At 39.7% G+C, this 18,718-nt stretch overlaps 1 protein-coding gene across 3 annotated transcripts in view; it reads left to right on the top strand.

Moving 5' to 3' along the window:
* The window catches only part of osbpl6 (oxysterol binding protein like 6), a 121,911-nt gene that overhangs the window by 53,161 nt on the left and 50,032 nt on the right, over positions 1 to 18,718 (top strand). For 2 of the 3 annotated variants that reach the window (XM_002935685.5, XM_004917740.4), the window contains exon 3: positions 9,391 to 9,619. In XM_002935685.5, coding sequence (XP_002935731.2) covers positions 9,518 to 9,619 — 102 coding nt within the window. In that variant the 5' untranslated portion in view covers positions 9,391 to 9,517. Of the gene's footprint in view, positions 1 to 5,566; positions 5,605 to 9,390; positions 9,620 to 18,718 lie in introns of those variants that run through there. The other variant, XM_031892959.1, reaches the window with a different exon arrangement.

Below are 18,718 nucleotides of genomic sequence, written 5' to 3'. Positions count from 1 at the left end.
AAAGCAGCCAGACAGGTGGGGGGCCACACAGAGGGGGGCCGCCAGTTGGACAGCACTGGTATATGTAATCTGTCTGTACACTTACATTTATGGAATTTTTAAGGATGACATAAGTGAAGTTATTTAAATGTTTGAGAACTTTGGAGTTAGTAGTTTTAGGAAATATCAGAATGATGTAAAAATTGCAGCTTAATTGGATTTCTATTGCCTGACATCTGTTAATGAGACCTAGAAGATGCGTTGGATGATGTGCTCTTACATTCGGCAAGGGCATTCTGGTTCTGCGCTAATTTGACTAATTACGTAATATACACCTTCCCGTCTGTGCAAATGAGCAGGTCAGGACAAGGACTTACTGACCCAGTTGATCTCTTCTTTCCTAAATTAATTTTGGAAATCTAACAGGAAAAAAAAACTTGATGAGATGATAATTAATCATTTAATACAAAAGTTTTTTCTTTCAGTAGTGCAAGGAGCTTCAGCTTGCTGGTGTGCTGTGTTACTTGTACTATATGTTATAATATATTGCCTTTTCCCACCCACATTAGAAATAAAACAGTAATATAGTATATTTATCATGTAAAAAGCGGAGTAAAACATTACCGGTGATGTTGCTCTGAGCAGCCAATCAGATGCTTTGGTTTGGTTTTCTAACTGTTGAAATCTAATTGCTGATTGGTTGCCCTGGGCAACATTGCTTCACTCCACTTTTTACGCAGCATGATAAATATATCCCTAAATGTATTAGATTAGGCTGCACAGCTAGAAGCCATGGGATTGGATTGCCCTGCAACTGTTTATTCTAGCCGTACCAAAGGGACACACAGGGAATTTATCACATTTATAATTTTTTTATTTCCCTGGAAAAAACATTTTATTGCTAAAAATTGCGTATCTACTTTAAAACACAAATTTTTCATTATTTATCAAGTGTAAAAACCACGAAAAACTCAAATACAAAACTTTGCCATTTAAAAGCTGGGGAGGTCAAGTAGAAGTCAATGGCAGCTGTCCTTATCAAATTGTAAAATCTCTGTTTAGGTTTTATAGACATTTGGGATTTTTCTTATCTATAATCACATGAAAATTCTTATGAAAACAACGATTTTGAGGTTTTGAGTAGTAAATTGTAGTTTATTTAAAAAGTGAATTTAGTTGTGGTAAAAAAAAACATAAAAATAATAAATATGTCCCTTTGTAGTTTATTTTGTTATAATCCTTCCCACAAACATGGTATGTTGGATAATCAGTCCCTATTAGACAGCACTGTCCTAGATGTCACAAATTCGTGCTTTAAAAGGATTCAGTGTCCCTTAGTATAAAGCTGACCATACAAAAGATCTGCTTCTTTGGCAGCCACCTTGAGGTGGGTGATATTGGGCCAAATGATCGAATCACATTGACTGCATGAAGGCTGATGCACTCCTCGCTCTGATAGGATTTTTAAACCTGCCAATCTGCCAGATATCGGTAGTTTCTCAAATTCTGAAAGTCTTTCCATCCATTCTGTAAAATTCTGCAATAATTTACACTAATGTCACAACCTTTATAATCCATGAAAGCTGGGAACCAGGGAAGAAGAGCACTAGCTTCCCCAGTGACTGCCCTTGGGTTTTTCAGCAATCAACAGCTCACACCTTTGCAATATCACCCATTGCACCTTTAGAATCCAATGTTAGAAACACTTGGGTGGATTTCATTTGGGGATTCACTAGTTGATGGAATCATTCTCAGATTGTATTGTGTAGTAGGCTGGTTATAAGCCTGGATGTTTCTATGTGTGGTCAGGTTAACATTCTTCATTAAATGTTTTTAACTTGAATATAACAGAATATGCTACACAGAACCTTTACCAGTCCCATTGCTAACTCCTACTTTGGGTAAGGCTGGCAGTGAACATTCATCCAAATATGAGCACAGTGTGGACTGTGATGGGGGAAGAAGTCTAAGGCATTCTCCTTATAGATATATAAATTGTGTTAATAATGCTTTGGGAATAATTAAATGTAGAGATGTGAAATAGTTAAGGTTCCCTACAGTTTAGAAAGTCCCTAGAGGGCTAATAACTCCAGCACGGGGCTGGGCCCTTTTAAGTTAGGAGAGGAACACTGTTTCGCTTTTCAGGTTAGAGTTCCCTGGTATGTCCCTGGTACATCTTCTATTGACCAGGGCTGTCAGGTGTCTCTAGTAGTGATGTGTGGGTCAGCCCGACACCTGCGGGACCCGCAAGTTGGGCAGGTTTGGGGCGACTTCCGCATACTATTGCCAGGTCACAGGCAGGTTCAGTTTGAGCTCTTCCTTTGTCTCCCCACCTGCACCTTACTATGCCCACTTTTACCTCCAATGTGCACCTTTTATAAACTCGTGTCTGTTTGGCCCCACCCCCCTCATGGCATCATAGTGGGTTGGGGTGAGAGCGGGTCCATAAAATTGGAGGCGCCTTGGATTAGGGTTGGGTGCAGGTGGTGGAGCAGCGGGTCAGGCTTACATCAAAAGTCTCTAGTTTTCAAAAAGGCAATCACTATGACTTATTGTCTCTTTGGACCTTGCCTGTTTGAGATGGTGGATGTTGCTAGAGAGCCTGAGTTTTGGGCCTCAGTAGGAGTAGCTCATGTGAGGTTAGATCCAGTTATAGCTATGATTTTAAAAGTCTTCACATGGAAAGACCATTGCACAGTTTGCTGCTATACTGCCCAAATGATTTAAACTTCAGTGCACTGGGGCCAAATGAACTTGCTGTTGTTGCTTATCTGATTGCAATGACCAATTACAAAGGACAATGTCATGTAATAAATAGGTGTTGTTAGTGCTTTTGCTGTCTGTAGTATAAATCTAAGGCAAGCAGTATGAAAGTACATATGTGCCAAATGAGTTTGTTTTCTGGGATTTTTTTCCCTTTTCTTTGTGGATTGACACATTGGATGGATTTTATTTTCTCTGACCATAGTGCACCCCGATAAACACCCAGCCATATGGGTTTGGGTAACTCCCAGACTTGCCTTCAGTGACACATTTGCAATCATTTAGGAACTTACCTAAATTATCCTTCCTGGAATTCAGCACCAGATGCCTCTGTTCCTTTTTTCCAGTCCTTTTTTTGTCAATTTTGACAGATTTTTGCAAAGACAGCATTTGTACCCTGTCTGAGTCAAATCTTAATATAGTTCCCTATTTGTGTAGAACCGCAAAAAGCACATTTCACACCCACACTGTAATTGTAGTATGTGAATTTCATAATACCACTCTAATCAGCCCTGTGCTTTCATAGAGCTACTACTGGGATCTGACTAAGAAACATTTTATGAAGGGTATTATACATGTTGGGAAAGGGACTTTCTGGTCCAAAGAAAAAACAGATTCAGTGGGCAGAAAAAAATGTAATGTGTTTCTTTTTAATCTTCTCCTGGATTAAAAGCAACATTTTAAAAAATTGCCAAAGGTTTTTTTTATGTATAGCTGATCTGAAAGGAGAAGGAAAGGTAAAAACTAGTAAAAGTAAAAAATAAGCTTTATTGAAAGGTCTTTGTAAATACAGCCATAAGCACAGAAAAGCTGCACTGAGTCCTCTATCAAAAGAAACACAGGATTTCTTGTCTTCTTTTGTGTAAACATGTTCTTCGGTATCAGACTTCCTTCTGTCAGAGAAATCCTTCAGGGGCAGGGTCTGTGCAGCTCTCTGCTTTCTCCCTCTCCCTTCTCCTGTTCTCCATCCCATCAGAATTTGCTCACCCTCCCATCAGATTTTGCTCCCCCTCCCAACTCTGTAATCTGAGCTACCAGCAGCTAGAGCTGCAGCTCAGAAGCTACTGAGCTAAAATGGCAGCTGCTATCTTAAACAAATGGAGGGAGATTCTAGGGCTGTTTACTCAGGCATGGTAAAGCTTTCTGCAGAATAAATATAGCAATCTAGCTTGCACTAATGTGGCTAATCTATTGGCAGTAAAATTCCAAAATGCCTTTCCTTCACCTTCAATCCAATCATTGGCCGGTGAAAGAAAATGTAATTCTGAGCAACTTTCCAGTATGCATTCATGAAATATTTTCACTGGTTTTAAAGTTATTTGTAGACTTGCACTTATTTGTGAACTTTACACTTGAAAGCAGTTTCTGTCACTTTCTGCACTCCCTGTTCTTGCTCTTGAAACGTTGTAGCAGACGCCAAATGTCCTCCACCCTAGACTTTATAGCAGAAATGTAATTACCCTTGGGGTGCAATTGCTAGAGTGCTAAATGCATGCCCACTCTGGCAGCATCAGGGGGCACAGGCCACCCCTATCCCTTTGGCCAGCTGAAAAAAAAGTGTTTTGAAATATAATGTACTACTGCCCTACAGTGGTAAAATTTCTGTGTTTGCTTCAGAAAGATCACTACAGTTTATATAAAGTAAGATTGTGTAGCCACAGGGTCAGCCATTCAAGGTGAAAAAAAGTAGAAAAGCACAGGTTACATAGCAGATCCCAGATAAGCTCTGTAGAATACAGTGGTGTTTTACAGAGATTAGCCGTTATATATATAATCTGTGACATTTAGCCATTTTTTTTAGATTAAATGGCTGCCCCCCATGGCTACACAGCAGCCTATTTCTACAAACTACAGCAGTAATTCTGAAGGAAACTCACAATTTTTACTAGTGCAGGGCAACAGTACATATTATTTGAAATATCTTAATGTGCTTTCATTTTTTGGTGTTAGTGTTTCTTAAAATCGTGCTTTTGGATGGCAGGATGGATAAGGGCGGGGGAAGGGGGCTTCTACATTGTTTCCATTCAACTTTAAAACCACTGGAACCAAGAAAAGTTGCTTAGAACTACATTTTCTTTCATTAGGCAAAATTTGATGTTTGGGTTTTCATCCCCTTTAATACAATACATACATTGAAATCTCCCCAGGGTTTCTGTAGGCAAACCATTTTATAAAGCTGAGGTTTGAATATAATAGGCAATGGCAGCTATATTTCCTGTCTTACAAGGTAAAGATACTCTAGGGAGATGTACAGCGATTCTTCCTTTTTATAAAACATCATTAAGGAAGAGAGTAGAGTGTTTAAAGTGCAATTGTTTATAAGGTAATAGAGAACCAGTGCCTTAAGCCCTGAATCTTAACCTGGGGTCCCTAAATGTTTAAAAACCAACTCTCAGCTTGCCTCCATGGTTGGTTATATGTTGAAAGATGCTGGGAATTTTAGTCTAAAAATTATGTTATGTTAGGGGGAGATAATTTCAATCAACCTTGCAATATACATCAATTAAAAAATATGCAGTCTTTTTCACGATTTTTAATGTAATATCGATTGGAACAGTTACTTAAGCCCCACCCCCTGTTCTCCTACTGATCTGGCTGACTACTTTGAGACTCAAATAAAATGTCGACTGTCCTCAGCCTGCCTTCAGCCTGTATCCTCCCAATCCCACAATTCCCTGCACATGTGATGTCAATACAAGAAGGAATAGAAAGGTTCTATAGTTCCTGCATGGTGTCTGTAAGCTGTGGAGAAATTGTTACAATTTGTAACATCAGTGTTTTATTCTCTCCTCCCTTGCCAGGATTTCAAATGATGCAGAAAGAGAAGAGCTGTTTTGCACCAAGACTTCAGCTTATAAAATGGTATTTATTCATACTTTTTGAAGGAAAAGATTACAGTGATAGGTATATTAGGGTTTTTCAGTTGTGTGGGGCTCTTTGGTTTAGAAGCCAGTTTTCCCATTTAAGGGCCCATACAAAAGTAAAGACAGTAAAACTGAAAATAATGAAATAATGGCTTGTGTTGGTCACTACTCCTTTTAGCTGAACAATTATTGTCAGTATAAAGCTACATCATAATATCCATTCAGCACAAAGACAGAAAGTAATTTGCCAATAGAATCTAGTATATCTAGGTTATGCTATATATAAATTCAGAATTGCCGTTCCTTCATGCCAGTTATGTAGTATTAATGCACCTAATGCTTGATGCCTGGCTCCCCCAGAAGGTTTTGGATCCCATTCAAGCCCAGCTGTGGGAAAGATGAGAAGTCGTCTGAAGCTGTGTCTGCCCAAGCTGGAAATAAACCTCATATAAATGACTAGACATCTGCAGAGCATTAATTCCTTCACTGACATGGCTCAGGCTAGTACATGGATTTAGCAGAGGTCACTAAGCCAGGGGAAACTAGTAGAATATGGCAGGTTGGTACAGCGGGTTATAAACAAACAGACACATTGAACTAGCATGTTACCCTCACACTCCCTCCTGTGAGTGACAGTTTTTACAAATGTGTTTGGAGACCTTGGTCATCCTTCACTGGGGGCCTAAAGTCAGCACAACAGAAGTATAACCTTCTGTTTTTTTATAAATACCACAACCCTGACATGCCTTAGTTTTGGCGAGAAACTTTAATTTTGGACCAAAGAGACCAGTAGGATGGGTAGAGCGGGCAGGGTTGCCAAATACTACTAAGTTAGCAGGCCATACCCATAGGGGGACCCCTGCGATATTTCATCAGTAGCTTTGCAATGGTGGAGATTGCCCCCCCTGCACCCCCCACAATGGAACAGTAACTGAAAGCACAACAGAAGTGGCCATGTGGTACCACAATATAGTAGAATCAGAGTCAGTGACAGGCCAATGATCAGGACAGACAGGAGCATGTAGCTAAGTAGCACTACATCTGCCCTTCTGAATATAATAAAACACTGGCAAGCACAAACTGACATGTAATTTCATGATTTTTATATAATATAATAGTAGATAATATAATAAGTAACAATGAGATGACCAACAGTGCTGGGAGGGATCATTCTTACTTTATAATTGTATTGTATCTATAATTAGTGTGGCATTCTTTTTTGGAGAGCTAGATGGGGACTTTTAGGGCAGGAGTACATGGGGAGATTAGTTGCGCTGCAACAAATCTCTGTTGTCGCGGGCGACTAATCTCCCCGCAGTGCCATCCCGCCAGCTAGAATGTAAATCCGCTGGTGGGATGGCATACGCGTTGCTGCGATGTCCCGCAGTCGCCCGAAGTTTCCTCTGAAGACAACTTCGGCGACTGCAGGACATCACAGCGACGTGGATGCCATCCCAGAGGAGGGTTATGTCCTCTACTTGGTTATTATACCCAATGGTATGTAAGGCAGCAAGGGTTATGTCCCTTTAAGGTTCCTTCTATATAGGTAACAGTGTTTTTTTTGTTTGGGAATCTTAAAACTTTATATAAATGTAAATGGCAATTTGCATTTACTCAGAATCCTAATGGGCCCATGAGATAGTGTGAATTCTAATGGCTATATTCACTGTAATGAATTTACACACACGATAACCTTTTTTTCAATCATGCAAATTACCGCAAAACCTTGAAATTATGAAAATGTGTGACAATTAATAACCTATCTGCTAATTTGCTCTGTATTTCTTGATGAGTAGCTTCTATGGTATTTACTCCTTGAATATCAATTACATTTTTCATATTCCACTCGTGTTATTTCTCAGTGTATTAGCCATTAATTCTCAGAGAGGATAGAAACTAATAACAGATGTCAGTGTTTCCTCACGTCTTCTGCTTGTTTCCATTTATTATAAAAATATACAGCCTAAATATGACCATACATGCACTAATGTGGGTGGGTAGTTTGGCTTCTGCCTACCTTACTGCCAGTCTATTTGAGCACCTGTGGCTACCATAAGGAGGAGGAGTTGTCCTAGAGCAGGGGTGCCCAGACTTTGTCACTATGTGATCTACTCTTGCCACCTGGCCTCCGTCATGAGATCTACCACAGTTATCATTTGGCGCAACAAGCAAGAAAAAGTATCAATCGATGTTTAACAAATACACATTGCAATATATAAATGCAGTGCCAAATTCACATTCAAACCCCACATAACATTATTCAAGTGCCAACTTCAAGTTTAATGTGAAAGGATTGTAGTAGTTTTTACTTCCCTTCTTCATGGCCCACTTTGTAGTCTGCACACAGAAACATATAAAGTGGGAACAAATATATACAGAGGCCTGTTGGAGACAATCGTCTATACTGGGATAAAACTACAAAGACGGATGGCTTGAGCAGCCACACGCAAAAGCTCCAGTATTCTGGGGAGAAAAATGAAGTGGCGGGATGTCATCCGACTGCATTCCACAGGATTACCAAAAACTTTAAAGTGATCTACTGGTAGACCACGATTTACCTTTTGGGCACCCCTGGCCTAGAGGTTAAATGATCAGCCTTTGATATGGATCTCATGCTAGAGGCCCTGGTTTGGTTCCCTGTGGCAACTCCATGTGACCCTGGACATCAGTCACTTAATCTTCTGGTGTCCTGGCAAACTTAGTGTGCCTATAATGGCTGCTTTGTTTGCTTTAAAGAGCTTTGAGTCCAATGGAGGCAAAGGGCTATATACATGATACCCTTATCCTTTAGGAGCAGTGTGAACAGACTCTAACATTGGATAATTTGTGAACAGAAATTCTAATCGGCTGCAGCATCTTCTCAGGACCACAGCTTTTATGGCGCAGGGGGTACATTCTTTGCTTGTGTATTTCAGCGACCTGAGAAGCGTTGAAACCTTCATTGCCACTTTTCATTCACTTTGCTTCCCAAGTGGAAAGAACATCGCATTAGCGTTTTCTGATAGTTCTCTGTTGGCTGAAATACTTTGGTTGAGAATGCACCCAGTGTGCTGGTAGTTTTCTTTTACTGTAAGATTATGGTATATGGAGTAGGCGCCAATCAGGCTTTGAAAGTATCTTCTGATTTAAAGTGACACAATTATCTGCTGTTAATTGCTTCTTTCAGTTAGTTGCTGCAGGGGACCAGCAGATTGAGAATTAAGCAGAACTACAAGTTAATTTTCTTTTCCCAGGGGCTGCTTGGAAAGGCATGCATGCAAGCTTCTTGTAAGATATGGATACTTTTACATATTTTCCAGTTCAATATGCCTTTATATATGTAACCAATTTATGTTAAGAAGGAAAGTCATAATTCCTAGAGGGGTGTCAAAATAATTAGAATAGTTAACATGAGACCACAGGCTAAATTCCTGCAGGGGTCCAGTTGGGCAGACACGTGCCCAACCCAGACTCGCTGACCTGCAACCCAACCCACACCCAATATGTCCACCAACCCAGACCACAAAGGCAACTGCCAGGGTCGGTAACTATAAAAAATAATGACTATAAAAAATAAATAATGAAGACCAATTGCAAAGTTGCTTGCAATAGGACATTCTATAATTATAATGAAAGTTAACTTAAATGTGAACAACCCCATAACATTTACACTTTTTTTTGCACTTTGCACCTTGCCCTTGACTTTTTGTAATCAAACAGACAAATCTTTATCTATGCAAATTGTTCTGGTGAAGCTATTGTGTAGGATCCCTCTAATAATATTATTATCTTTCTTGATTTTTAGATTCTGCATTTACAACAAACATAAAATGAGTAACTCGTTTGGAAGAGCCGTCTTCACTGCCTGATATACAAGAGGAATTTGCTATGATCTTTCTGGCACCTTAATATTATTTCTAATTACCTTAAAAATGAGTTCGGAAGAAAAAGGCATATCACCGGCTCACAAAACATCCACACCTACGCACAAAAGTGCCTCATCGTCATCTTCGTCCCAGAGGGACAGTAGACAGGTAGGTACCAAAAGCTGCTTCGGTTGGCATTCATTTATAGATTATTGTGGTGGTACTGACCATTGTTCTTGATGGAGTAAAACAAGGAATGAGTACAGTATGGAGTTTTTGCTTCGAAAAACTGAATAGATTGCACCAGTGTCAGACTGTGGTGTCTGGGGCCCACCGGGGCTGCTACCTTGGGGCCCCCCAGCCCACTTGCAAACTCTTCCACCCCCAAAAATCCAAAATCCACCCCATGAAAGGTGCGATAGTTGTTAATGTGAGAAATCTGTGAGTACATATTGAAAGCATTTTAGGGCAGCATAATGGGGGCAGTTTATTGGCAAAGTCAAAGTTGGATTCTCCTTTAATAGCCTTTTAAATGATAGTAGGGAATACATTCTCCTCTATTTAATTGTGTGTCAATATAAAGTCATAAGCCTTAATATTTCTATTTTCTCCACTCACAAAATCAATGAATATATACTAAAGCATAAGGGGGCAGATAGCTTTCTGCAAGTAAGCAGGGGGATAATGGCGTCCATATTTTTACTGCACTGTATGCACTGTGGGATGAGAAATATTTATAATGGGTCTGTCTAGCAGTGACGGATTATATTGGTTGACAAAAGAGCTAATGATGGCATGAATCATTAGAGCAGAGGACACAGAGAGAGGAGAATATGTGGGCTATAAAAATAAAATGTTAGCGTCTGGCGAGAGGAGACTTCATGACATTTCGTTTGAACAATCGCTTCATCACAGAAGAACAAAAAAGTCATAGTATTTTGCAGTATTCTATCTCAAAATAATGAGCTTTTAGTTTGGTAACTAGTTATTCATTTTAGAAATCTCCATAATGAATGCTAGCCTTTTTGTTTGCATACATGAATGAAGTACATTCTTTTAGGGTGCAAAAATTTAGATTGTTAAAGTCCTCATACATTTGCTGGGTGGCTGTAAATGATGCCACAATGTAGTTTGTTTTTCGATATGGGTTGGTCATTGAGCTATTTGGGATCTTCTTGGTCTTTTAACATCAGGAGTGCTTTCTGTAATGCAGCCTGACCCGGAGCAAACTTTTCTTCTTTTCCTACAGAATGTTTTATTCGTTCTTGTAACGTCTGGCCCTGTCCTGCAGCTACATATGGTCACCTTCCTACAATAGTCATTTATATAGCTATACCCCAAGTGCCTGCTTTGCCTATACCTCAGCAGCTATATGTAAAGCCTTCCTGGGTCCCTACTATCTAACTACAGAAATGCAGGATTACTACTGCCCTACTTTCTTTCTAAAAAAAAAAAAACAGATAGGGGTCCCAAGAATTTAGTGCAGTTTATTGGGATTTTTCTGTTTCCAGTAGCTGTAGCTTTACAGGTCTTAACATTAAAACTGCAGGAAAAAAAGTTGGCACCTGTCTGGTTTTAAGCAGGACAGTTCAGTTTCTTTATGCCTGCTTTGATTTCAGAGCTCAGAAAACATGACAGAACTCTTCCTGATTAACACAAACTTCATTACTGGCTGCCACATCATAGCACTACTGACATCATCAGTCCGCCCCTAAATGACATTGATCCGCCCCCAACAAAACCATCCCTTGCCCCCCCCCCACATCTGGATCTTTAGCAGCCAAAAGATGTCAATGTTAATTTTATTATTAATCTTTATTGATCTTGGAAATAAAGCTGGCCATTACGTCAAGGTCCTCTTATTTGATAAGGTTGGTGTGAGGGTTAAATCAGTGCCCAATTACGCCTTCCAAGCAGAGCCTTAAGTATAGGAATGCACAGCTACAATTGTGTCAAACGCATTACCACCTTGGGACCACAGCTATACATAAAAATGCTGCATTGTGGGTAAAAATCATGGGCCCTCAAAATTGCATTTTGCATGTTGTAGTTGGTGTCGTTAATGTCCCCTCTAGTATCCTGAACAGGCAAATGCAACAGCTGGGGACCTGCATGAAGGGTATCTTAGATATATGCTGTTTTTATTTTCACCTTAGGAGTCCAAACCTTCTCTCTTTTCTTTCTTCTTCTGTTTGATATTTCCGGTCGGAGCCCACTCTGAGCCCACATCAAATATAGTTATACTGTATGCATACATGATAATGATTTGCAGCAGGTAGATACACACTGTTGTTTATATTCCTGGAACATTATAAAATAGGCATGCCATAAGAATGATGATTGGCTGTGCATTGTCATAGGGCATTTGACCTGATTTTGCTCACTTATGTTTTAGAAGAGGATAAATATTCTCTGGGGTTTACAATACACTTTTTCTCTAAAGAAGATGTATGAATTTCCCTTTCATTCCAAACAAGTGTACAGTAATCTGGGGGCAGAACCCATGGTGATGGATCAGAAGGCTGCGTGGTGCCTGTAGTTGTGCTTAGCTCACTGAATGTTACAGATCAGTGGAAGTGCTGAGAGCACATATTTTAGATTGCCGAGCAGACAAATCACTGGGGTTGCTTGGCACAGCTGCAGTTCAGTAGCAGGCAGGAGCCCACATTATTTAGGCATCAGTTGGGAAATATTAGGGAATTTGAGACTTAGAGATTGTAGTTACAAAGTATGTAGGCTAGAGTAGTAGAGCTAGAGCATCTTGACCACATTTCCAGGCAAGTTTTTTTCCTCTGATTACATGGGGGTAAGAACTGGTTAATATATTATTGCAGTAAATCAAATGTTTAATGTAGGCCTTGTTTATGGGTACAGTCTGAATTTCCATGGCCCCCCCCAAAAAAAAAATATAGCTTAGTTTGCATTGAGAGCCCCCAGTATGCTGTCTGGATGACAGTGCATATATATTAATAACACTGTTATGCTGTTAAAAGATTATCCATCCACTTAGATGAACATTATTCAAGATTACTTTGTATTGATCCAGACAATGACAAATGTAAATCCCAAATGAAGGCAATTGCAATGTTTTTAGTTATTACCCCTGTACAGTATAAGCATTCTTTTAATGAAGCTAATTAGTAGAATTCCCTATTTGTGCAAAATTACTTTTCTCCCAAAGGTACCTAAACTATCACTCAGCAGAGCCTTCTTTAGCAAGGAATTCTGCATGCTTCCTTCCCATCTTGTAAAAAGTCATTTACTTTGGTGATGACAAATCCAGTTTGAAAGAATTTTACTGCTGTATCCTCTGTTATTACTAGAGTTTCCACTCAGCCGGTATTTGACTGGCCTAGCCACAAGCTGGGGTTGGTGTCAGTATTACAAATTTACTGGCAATATAAATGCCAGGTTAAGTTTGTAAGGGTGGTAACCCTACCTATAATCCCTCCCTTCCCAACTCTTTCTGCAGCAGATCACCCCCTTTTAAATAGAGGCAAGCCCATTACTCCTTACCACCCACCCATTTCCCTGCCCCATTAGCCCATTCCCCTGCTTAGCCCACCCATTTCACCGCACCAAGTGACATCACTGCCAATCTCAACCTAAAGGCCAGTATTTATAGTAAATAAAAAGGTGGCAACCCTAGTCATTACCCTGGGACAAACATGTGATTCCTTATGGACTGTCCTTACATGTAAATACACTATATGGCATCCTATCTTGGACATTTTTATTTGATTCACACTTAACATCTCATTCCCAGTGTAATAAAACCCATATGGGTCTCTACTGCCAATTCATTCTTTCTTTCTCTTAATACATTGAGAGAAACATTTATATAAAAACCTGGCCAAGCCCATCTATAGCAGTCGTCTGTAACAACTGGTCCCAAATCTGCCTCAATTTTGTTTTATTTCCAGTTAGCCAAGTTAAAAACTACAATTAAAAAAAAAAAAGACAATTACATGTATAGTTACAAAAATCACAAATTGAATACTTAATACTAATGTTAATTAATCCGCCCGGGTCTGTACTGCCAATTCCAGTATGCCAATATTTGGGATTGTGACTATCTTGCAAAAGTGTGGACAAAGTGTGGAAAGGAAAAAGCCCTTATCCAGAAGACCCTAGGTCCTGATCATTCTGGGTAACAGGTCCCAAAGCAGTGCCAACCTTTTGTGAAGAGAGTAAGCATATAAAGCCCAGGGCCACAGTGTAATACTTCCAAGGTTACTTCTCATATCCATAGCCTAAAAGAGGTGGGTACATTATTTTTACAAAAATTAACTTCAGTGACATCACTAAACAATGATTATAACTGAAAATATCCCTTGGCATTATTTATGAGGATATATTTTACAAGTTATATAGGACTTTTTCAATATATAGGTGTCGGAATAGGCATATATATTTTTTTTAAACAAAAGGTACAACTCTGGTACCCAAGTGGTTAAGCTTGGAGCCATATGAGAGAATACAGCTTGACACTTTGGCTGGCAGCCTTGTCAGTTGAAGCATTTAGTGCCTGAATTGACAGCCAAATTCACAATTGCGCTACAAAGAAGCTCTGCAACTAAACTAATCAATTGTAATTCAGGAAAATCTATCACTCGACTTGGAAAATGGTGCTTGTTGTTGGCATACAAAATTGGTAGCTCTGGCATCTGAGATGTTTTGTAACAATCAATTTTCTACCGTCAGAAACAGAATCCTTTTCAATTTAGTAGGATTGGATTCCCTTGAATGCGAGGTGAAAGTGTGGGTTTTTGTCTGTGGTGAAATAAAGTGTTTTGGCACTTATACAATATATAATATGATACAATATCACCAACGCCACTGGGATGTTGGTTCTACTGATTTACCATCATCCTTCTACTCCTGTATTAGCTCTTCAGAAGCATCAATGGCATCATACTCTATAGGAATATTCAATTAGCCAGCTAGTTTGCTGCACTGGCCTGTGTAATCAGTCACCTCTTTTTGTGGTCTCAGCCAGGCATATATAACACATATCAATGATTTGGTTAATGTAGAACTACTGGCCAAGGAATTGAATAGTATCTTGGCTTGGCTTTACAAGCTGCAGTAATCTTAGTGATGAGCCAGAGAGTATTGTGCTGAAGCCATTTGGTGTGGCAAGAGCGCTACATTTTACTTGCCACTCTCAGAAGGTGCTGTATTGCCTGCTATAAATTATAAAGGAAAACTATACCCCTAGAATGAATACTTAACCAACAGATAGTTTATATATTTAGCGGCCTATTAAAGAATTTTACCAAACTGGAATATATATACAGGTATTGGACCCCTTATCCGGAAACCCGTTATCCAGAAAGCTCCGAATTATGGAAAGCCTGTCTCCCATAGACTCCATTTTAATAAAATAATTCAGAATTTTAAAACTGATTTCCTTTTTCTCTGTAGAAATAGAACAGTACCTTGTAATTGATCCCAACTAAGATATAAATAATAGTAAATTTTGCCCTTTTATATATTTTCCCTTGAGCCAGCATTTAGTGATGGGCTGTGTGCTCCCTCAGGGATCACATGACAGGAAATAATGCAGCTCTAACTGTAACAGGAAGTAGTGTGGGTTAAAAAAGACAGAACTTTTTCCATTCCTTAGTTGATAAGACACAACAGGGCCGATTCACTTAAGTGCGATAAAACGTGCGTTATTTATAGCATGCGTTCAAATTTTTATCGCGTCTTAACGCACGATTCACTAAAAGCATACTTGCGTTAATTTACGTGCGATACTGCTTGTGTTATTTTAGTCGCGAAGAATAAATAGTTGCCGCGTGTGAAAAAACGCAGGCCATGTTAGCCATACATGCCAATGCTTATGGAAAATTACTGTACTGAAAATGACCATTTCCCTGCAAACTGGAGGCTGCATCACTCTAGGGCCACATGCAATGTGCGACTTAACGCACGCAGTAATACTATAGTGAATCGCGCGTTAATTTTCGCGTCTATTTTAATGCAAAAAAGCGTGTGATAAAAATTAACGCACTTTAGAGAATCAGCCCTAACATGTATGTGTGCCCTTGGTTTGCTTATGTGCACTGTGAATCATATCATCTCATGTGGAGGCCCTTAGTACTTAAAGCGATACTGACACAAACAAATACTTTTCAAATTATGAATGTACATTAAAAGTTGCCTCTAGGTCATGTTGATCATTTTTCATGGATGGGGCTGCATTTGTAAGTAATTATTACTTGAAGTTCCTAAACCTGACTGTTTTGCCAGCCTGACTGTCCCTTCTCAGCCTGTCAGTTATAGCTTCTAATGCTAATGGCCTCCTGCTGCACAAATATGGCCGCCCCCTCATAGAGGAACATGGGGGATCAGATAAATAGATAAAGTTAATTCAAAGACGATGTTATGATATATAAAAACAGTTTCATTTCAGGTGTCAGTATCTGTTTAAAGGAGAATTAAACCTAGTACCCCCTCCTACCCCTCAACTGCCCCTCTCCTCCAAGCTCCCTTCCCGCAGAATATTTCACTTTGTCATGACCTGCCATAAATTTGCAAATTTGCGGAGTTCAAAGGGGCCATCTTCCCCTGTCTTCTGATCCTCTTCTCCTAGAGCACCAACATGGATCTTGTAGGAACATGTGTATGCGTTACTACTCATATCGTATGTGCAAAAATCTCAATTATCGTAAAGCGTTATTTCCATCGCATTGCGATAATTATCTAATAGAAATAATACTAACGCATAATTCACAGACATATGTTAAGCGTTAAAAGCATGACATTTGACAATAATCTGTACTAATATTAACACCTACTTGGAGTAGGCGTTTATCCAAAAACATTGCGGTTCGTGAGTGTTTGGCAACACAAGATGGAGTTTGCAGTCGAATTTTTGTTGGATTGGGAAGAAGAGAATCAAGTATGTGATCGTCCTAGAGTGATCATCCTGGAGTTTTCTGGGAGAGATCAACTCTAGAGGGATTATCAGAGAAGGAAATAGTGAGGCGCTACAGGTTAAATAGAGCAGCAATCTATGGCCTGTATGAGGTACTGGAGCCTTATCTGCAGCCACTAACTAACAGAAGCCATGCTGTTCCTGGCATTGTTAAACTTCTGTGCTCCCTTCATTTTTTCGTCACAGGAAGTTTTCAGAAAGTTAGAGGGATCTATGGTGGAGTGTCACAGCCCGCTAATATCGTGTGCTATGAAATAATGCATAAATATATTGCATGCTTTCAAAGACAAGTGTCCTTTTTGTGAATCGATCGTTAATTCTCAAAATATAAGAAGTGATAATATTTTTAGCGCATGCTAAAAATAACACTTGTTTTTTCGGCCTTTAGTGAATCGCTAATAGCTCTTGCGGGGAGGGATTGAAGGGGAGACTTTGTTCTACCAACTGTAGAAATAGGGCCAAGCTTTTTACATTTTGCATTGTGATCCCCCAAGAAAGCCGCTTACAAAGAGCAGGGGCAAATATGGGCCCCAGGCCTCTGGTGTGGCTTTAGGGGGACTCAGTGCTAGAGCAAAGAGTGAAATTGTGCTTTCAGCAGTAGAAGAGATGAACCAGCTTTTTGGCACCCCTTGTAACTTGTGGGGTACTGCCGTCTGAGACAAGTTTCTTACCTTGCCTTATAGCAGGAGAGTTTGTTTGTTTGTTTGTGTATGCATTATGCAAGCAAGGAATACCAGGGGCTAAATACATAAGGTAGCCTTTACTTAACATCTGCTTAGGGCATGAGTTAAATACAGAACCTTTTGCTATCTAACAGATATACAGATAGCTGATAGAGAGCAGAATAAAAAGTGATTACAGTTATGGGATGCCTTATCTGAAAACCTTTCATGAAGCTCAAAATTTTGGTATGGGAACGCCATCTCCCAGAGTGTATTTTTAATAAATAATTCTGTTTTGTGTATGTAGACCTATTCTGCTACTGACAGGAAATCCTGCATTGAATTCCACTTTTTGGCTCTGCAGGAGCCCTGTGCCTCGCTATATGGGAGAGCACGTTCACTGTAAAATGTTGTGCCTCCACCCTGGGTCAGGCTGGGCTCTAATACCTCTCCCTGGGAACTTCTTTGATCCACAATAACACACAGAGATAAAGGTTTATTTGCAGAACATTGTAACTTTAAAGGGGGGGTTCACCTTTAATAAAAAAAAAAAAAAAAAATTAAAAAAGGAGATACAGTCGTTTAAGTGATATTTGCAATTTGTCATCATTTAAGATTTTAATGTATCAGCCAACAGTGGTGGGGCTGCATAAAGTATGTTAACTCTGCCAGCCAAGGGACTCACATAGCAGGGAGGAGCAGTCGGCGATCGTTACTGTGCACGCCCCTTCATTGATCTGATTGGCTAGATTATGTCAGCCAATTAGATCACTGAAATGAAGGGAGCATGTGCAATAGAGCTTAGTGCCTTCGCTTCCTGCAGACTGCTTGGAACATCAATGACGTAGACAGGCCCTTAATCACCCAGGGTGTCGCCGATCACGGTGGCTGAGGCAGAGAGGAGAGACCTAAGGCTCTATGCAGCACTACATTTGCAGGTATATATTTTGAAAACGATCTTTTTTTAATTAAATCAAATTACAAATATAATGTAAATTACTATATCTCCTTATTTTTTTTAAAACTTTAAAAAGGTGAATCACCCCTTTATTGCAGATTTGCAGAGATATGGATCTCTTTACAGTCTCTCTTGGGTACACACTCGCTTTATAACAGCAAGTGCTTAAATATCTTTTCACACAGTATCTTATGCAGCTTTTGCAACATCCAAATATTGATTGCTTTTGGTGAACCATCCCCATCACTAGGCAAAGCCCTCAGAGGTTAATTATTCTGGGGATCTACCTATTTCTGAGCCTGAAATAAAATTGACACTGCAGGGTACTAACCCTTACTAGTCTCCTCGTTGGAGCCTCTGACTGCTTACTAAATTAACTTGAACTTATTTTTCACTACTAGAGTGACGGTTACTTACTTTTCCTATACTGGAACCTGACTCATTTTCAGGCCCACCAGCACCACAGCACTTGCTGCAGCAAGTGTGCGGACCAAAAAGAGGTGGAGCACATGGAACCTTCCTTTTTTATAGAACAGCACAGTGACATCTAATGGGCAGTTCCTGAACTGCCAGGAGAATACGTTAACACAGGAAAAGGAAACAGCTTCCCTGTAATTACTCAGGACCCAAACTAGCTGGTTAAATTATGCCCATGGGACCTAAGGACCTTAAGGTTGGCAAAACCTTTTCCCTCCTACATT

Source organism: Xenopus tropicalis, chromosome 9, assembly GCF_000004195.4.
Source record: "Xenopus tropicalis strain Nigerian chromosome 9, UCB_Xtro_10.0, whole genome shotgun sequence".
Classification (NCBI taxonomy): domain Eukaryota; kingdom Metazoa; phylum Chordata; class Amphibia; order Anura; family Pipidae; genus Xenopus; species Xenopus tropicalis.
The sequence above is the reverse complement of the archived record's forward strand: the minus strand, read 5'-3'. Positions and strand labels throughout refer to the sequence as shown.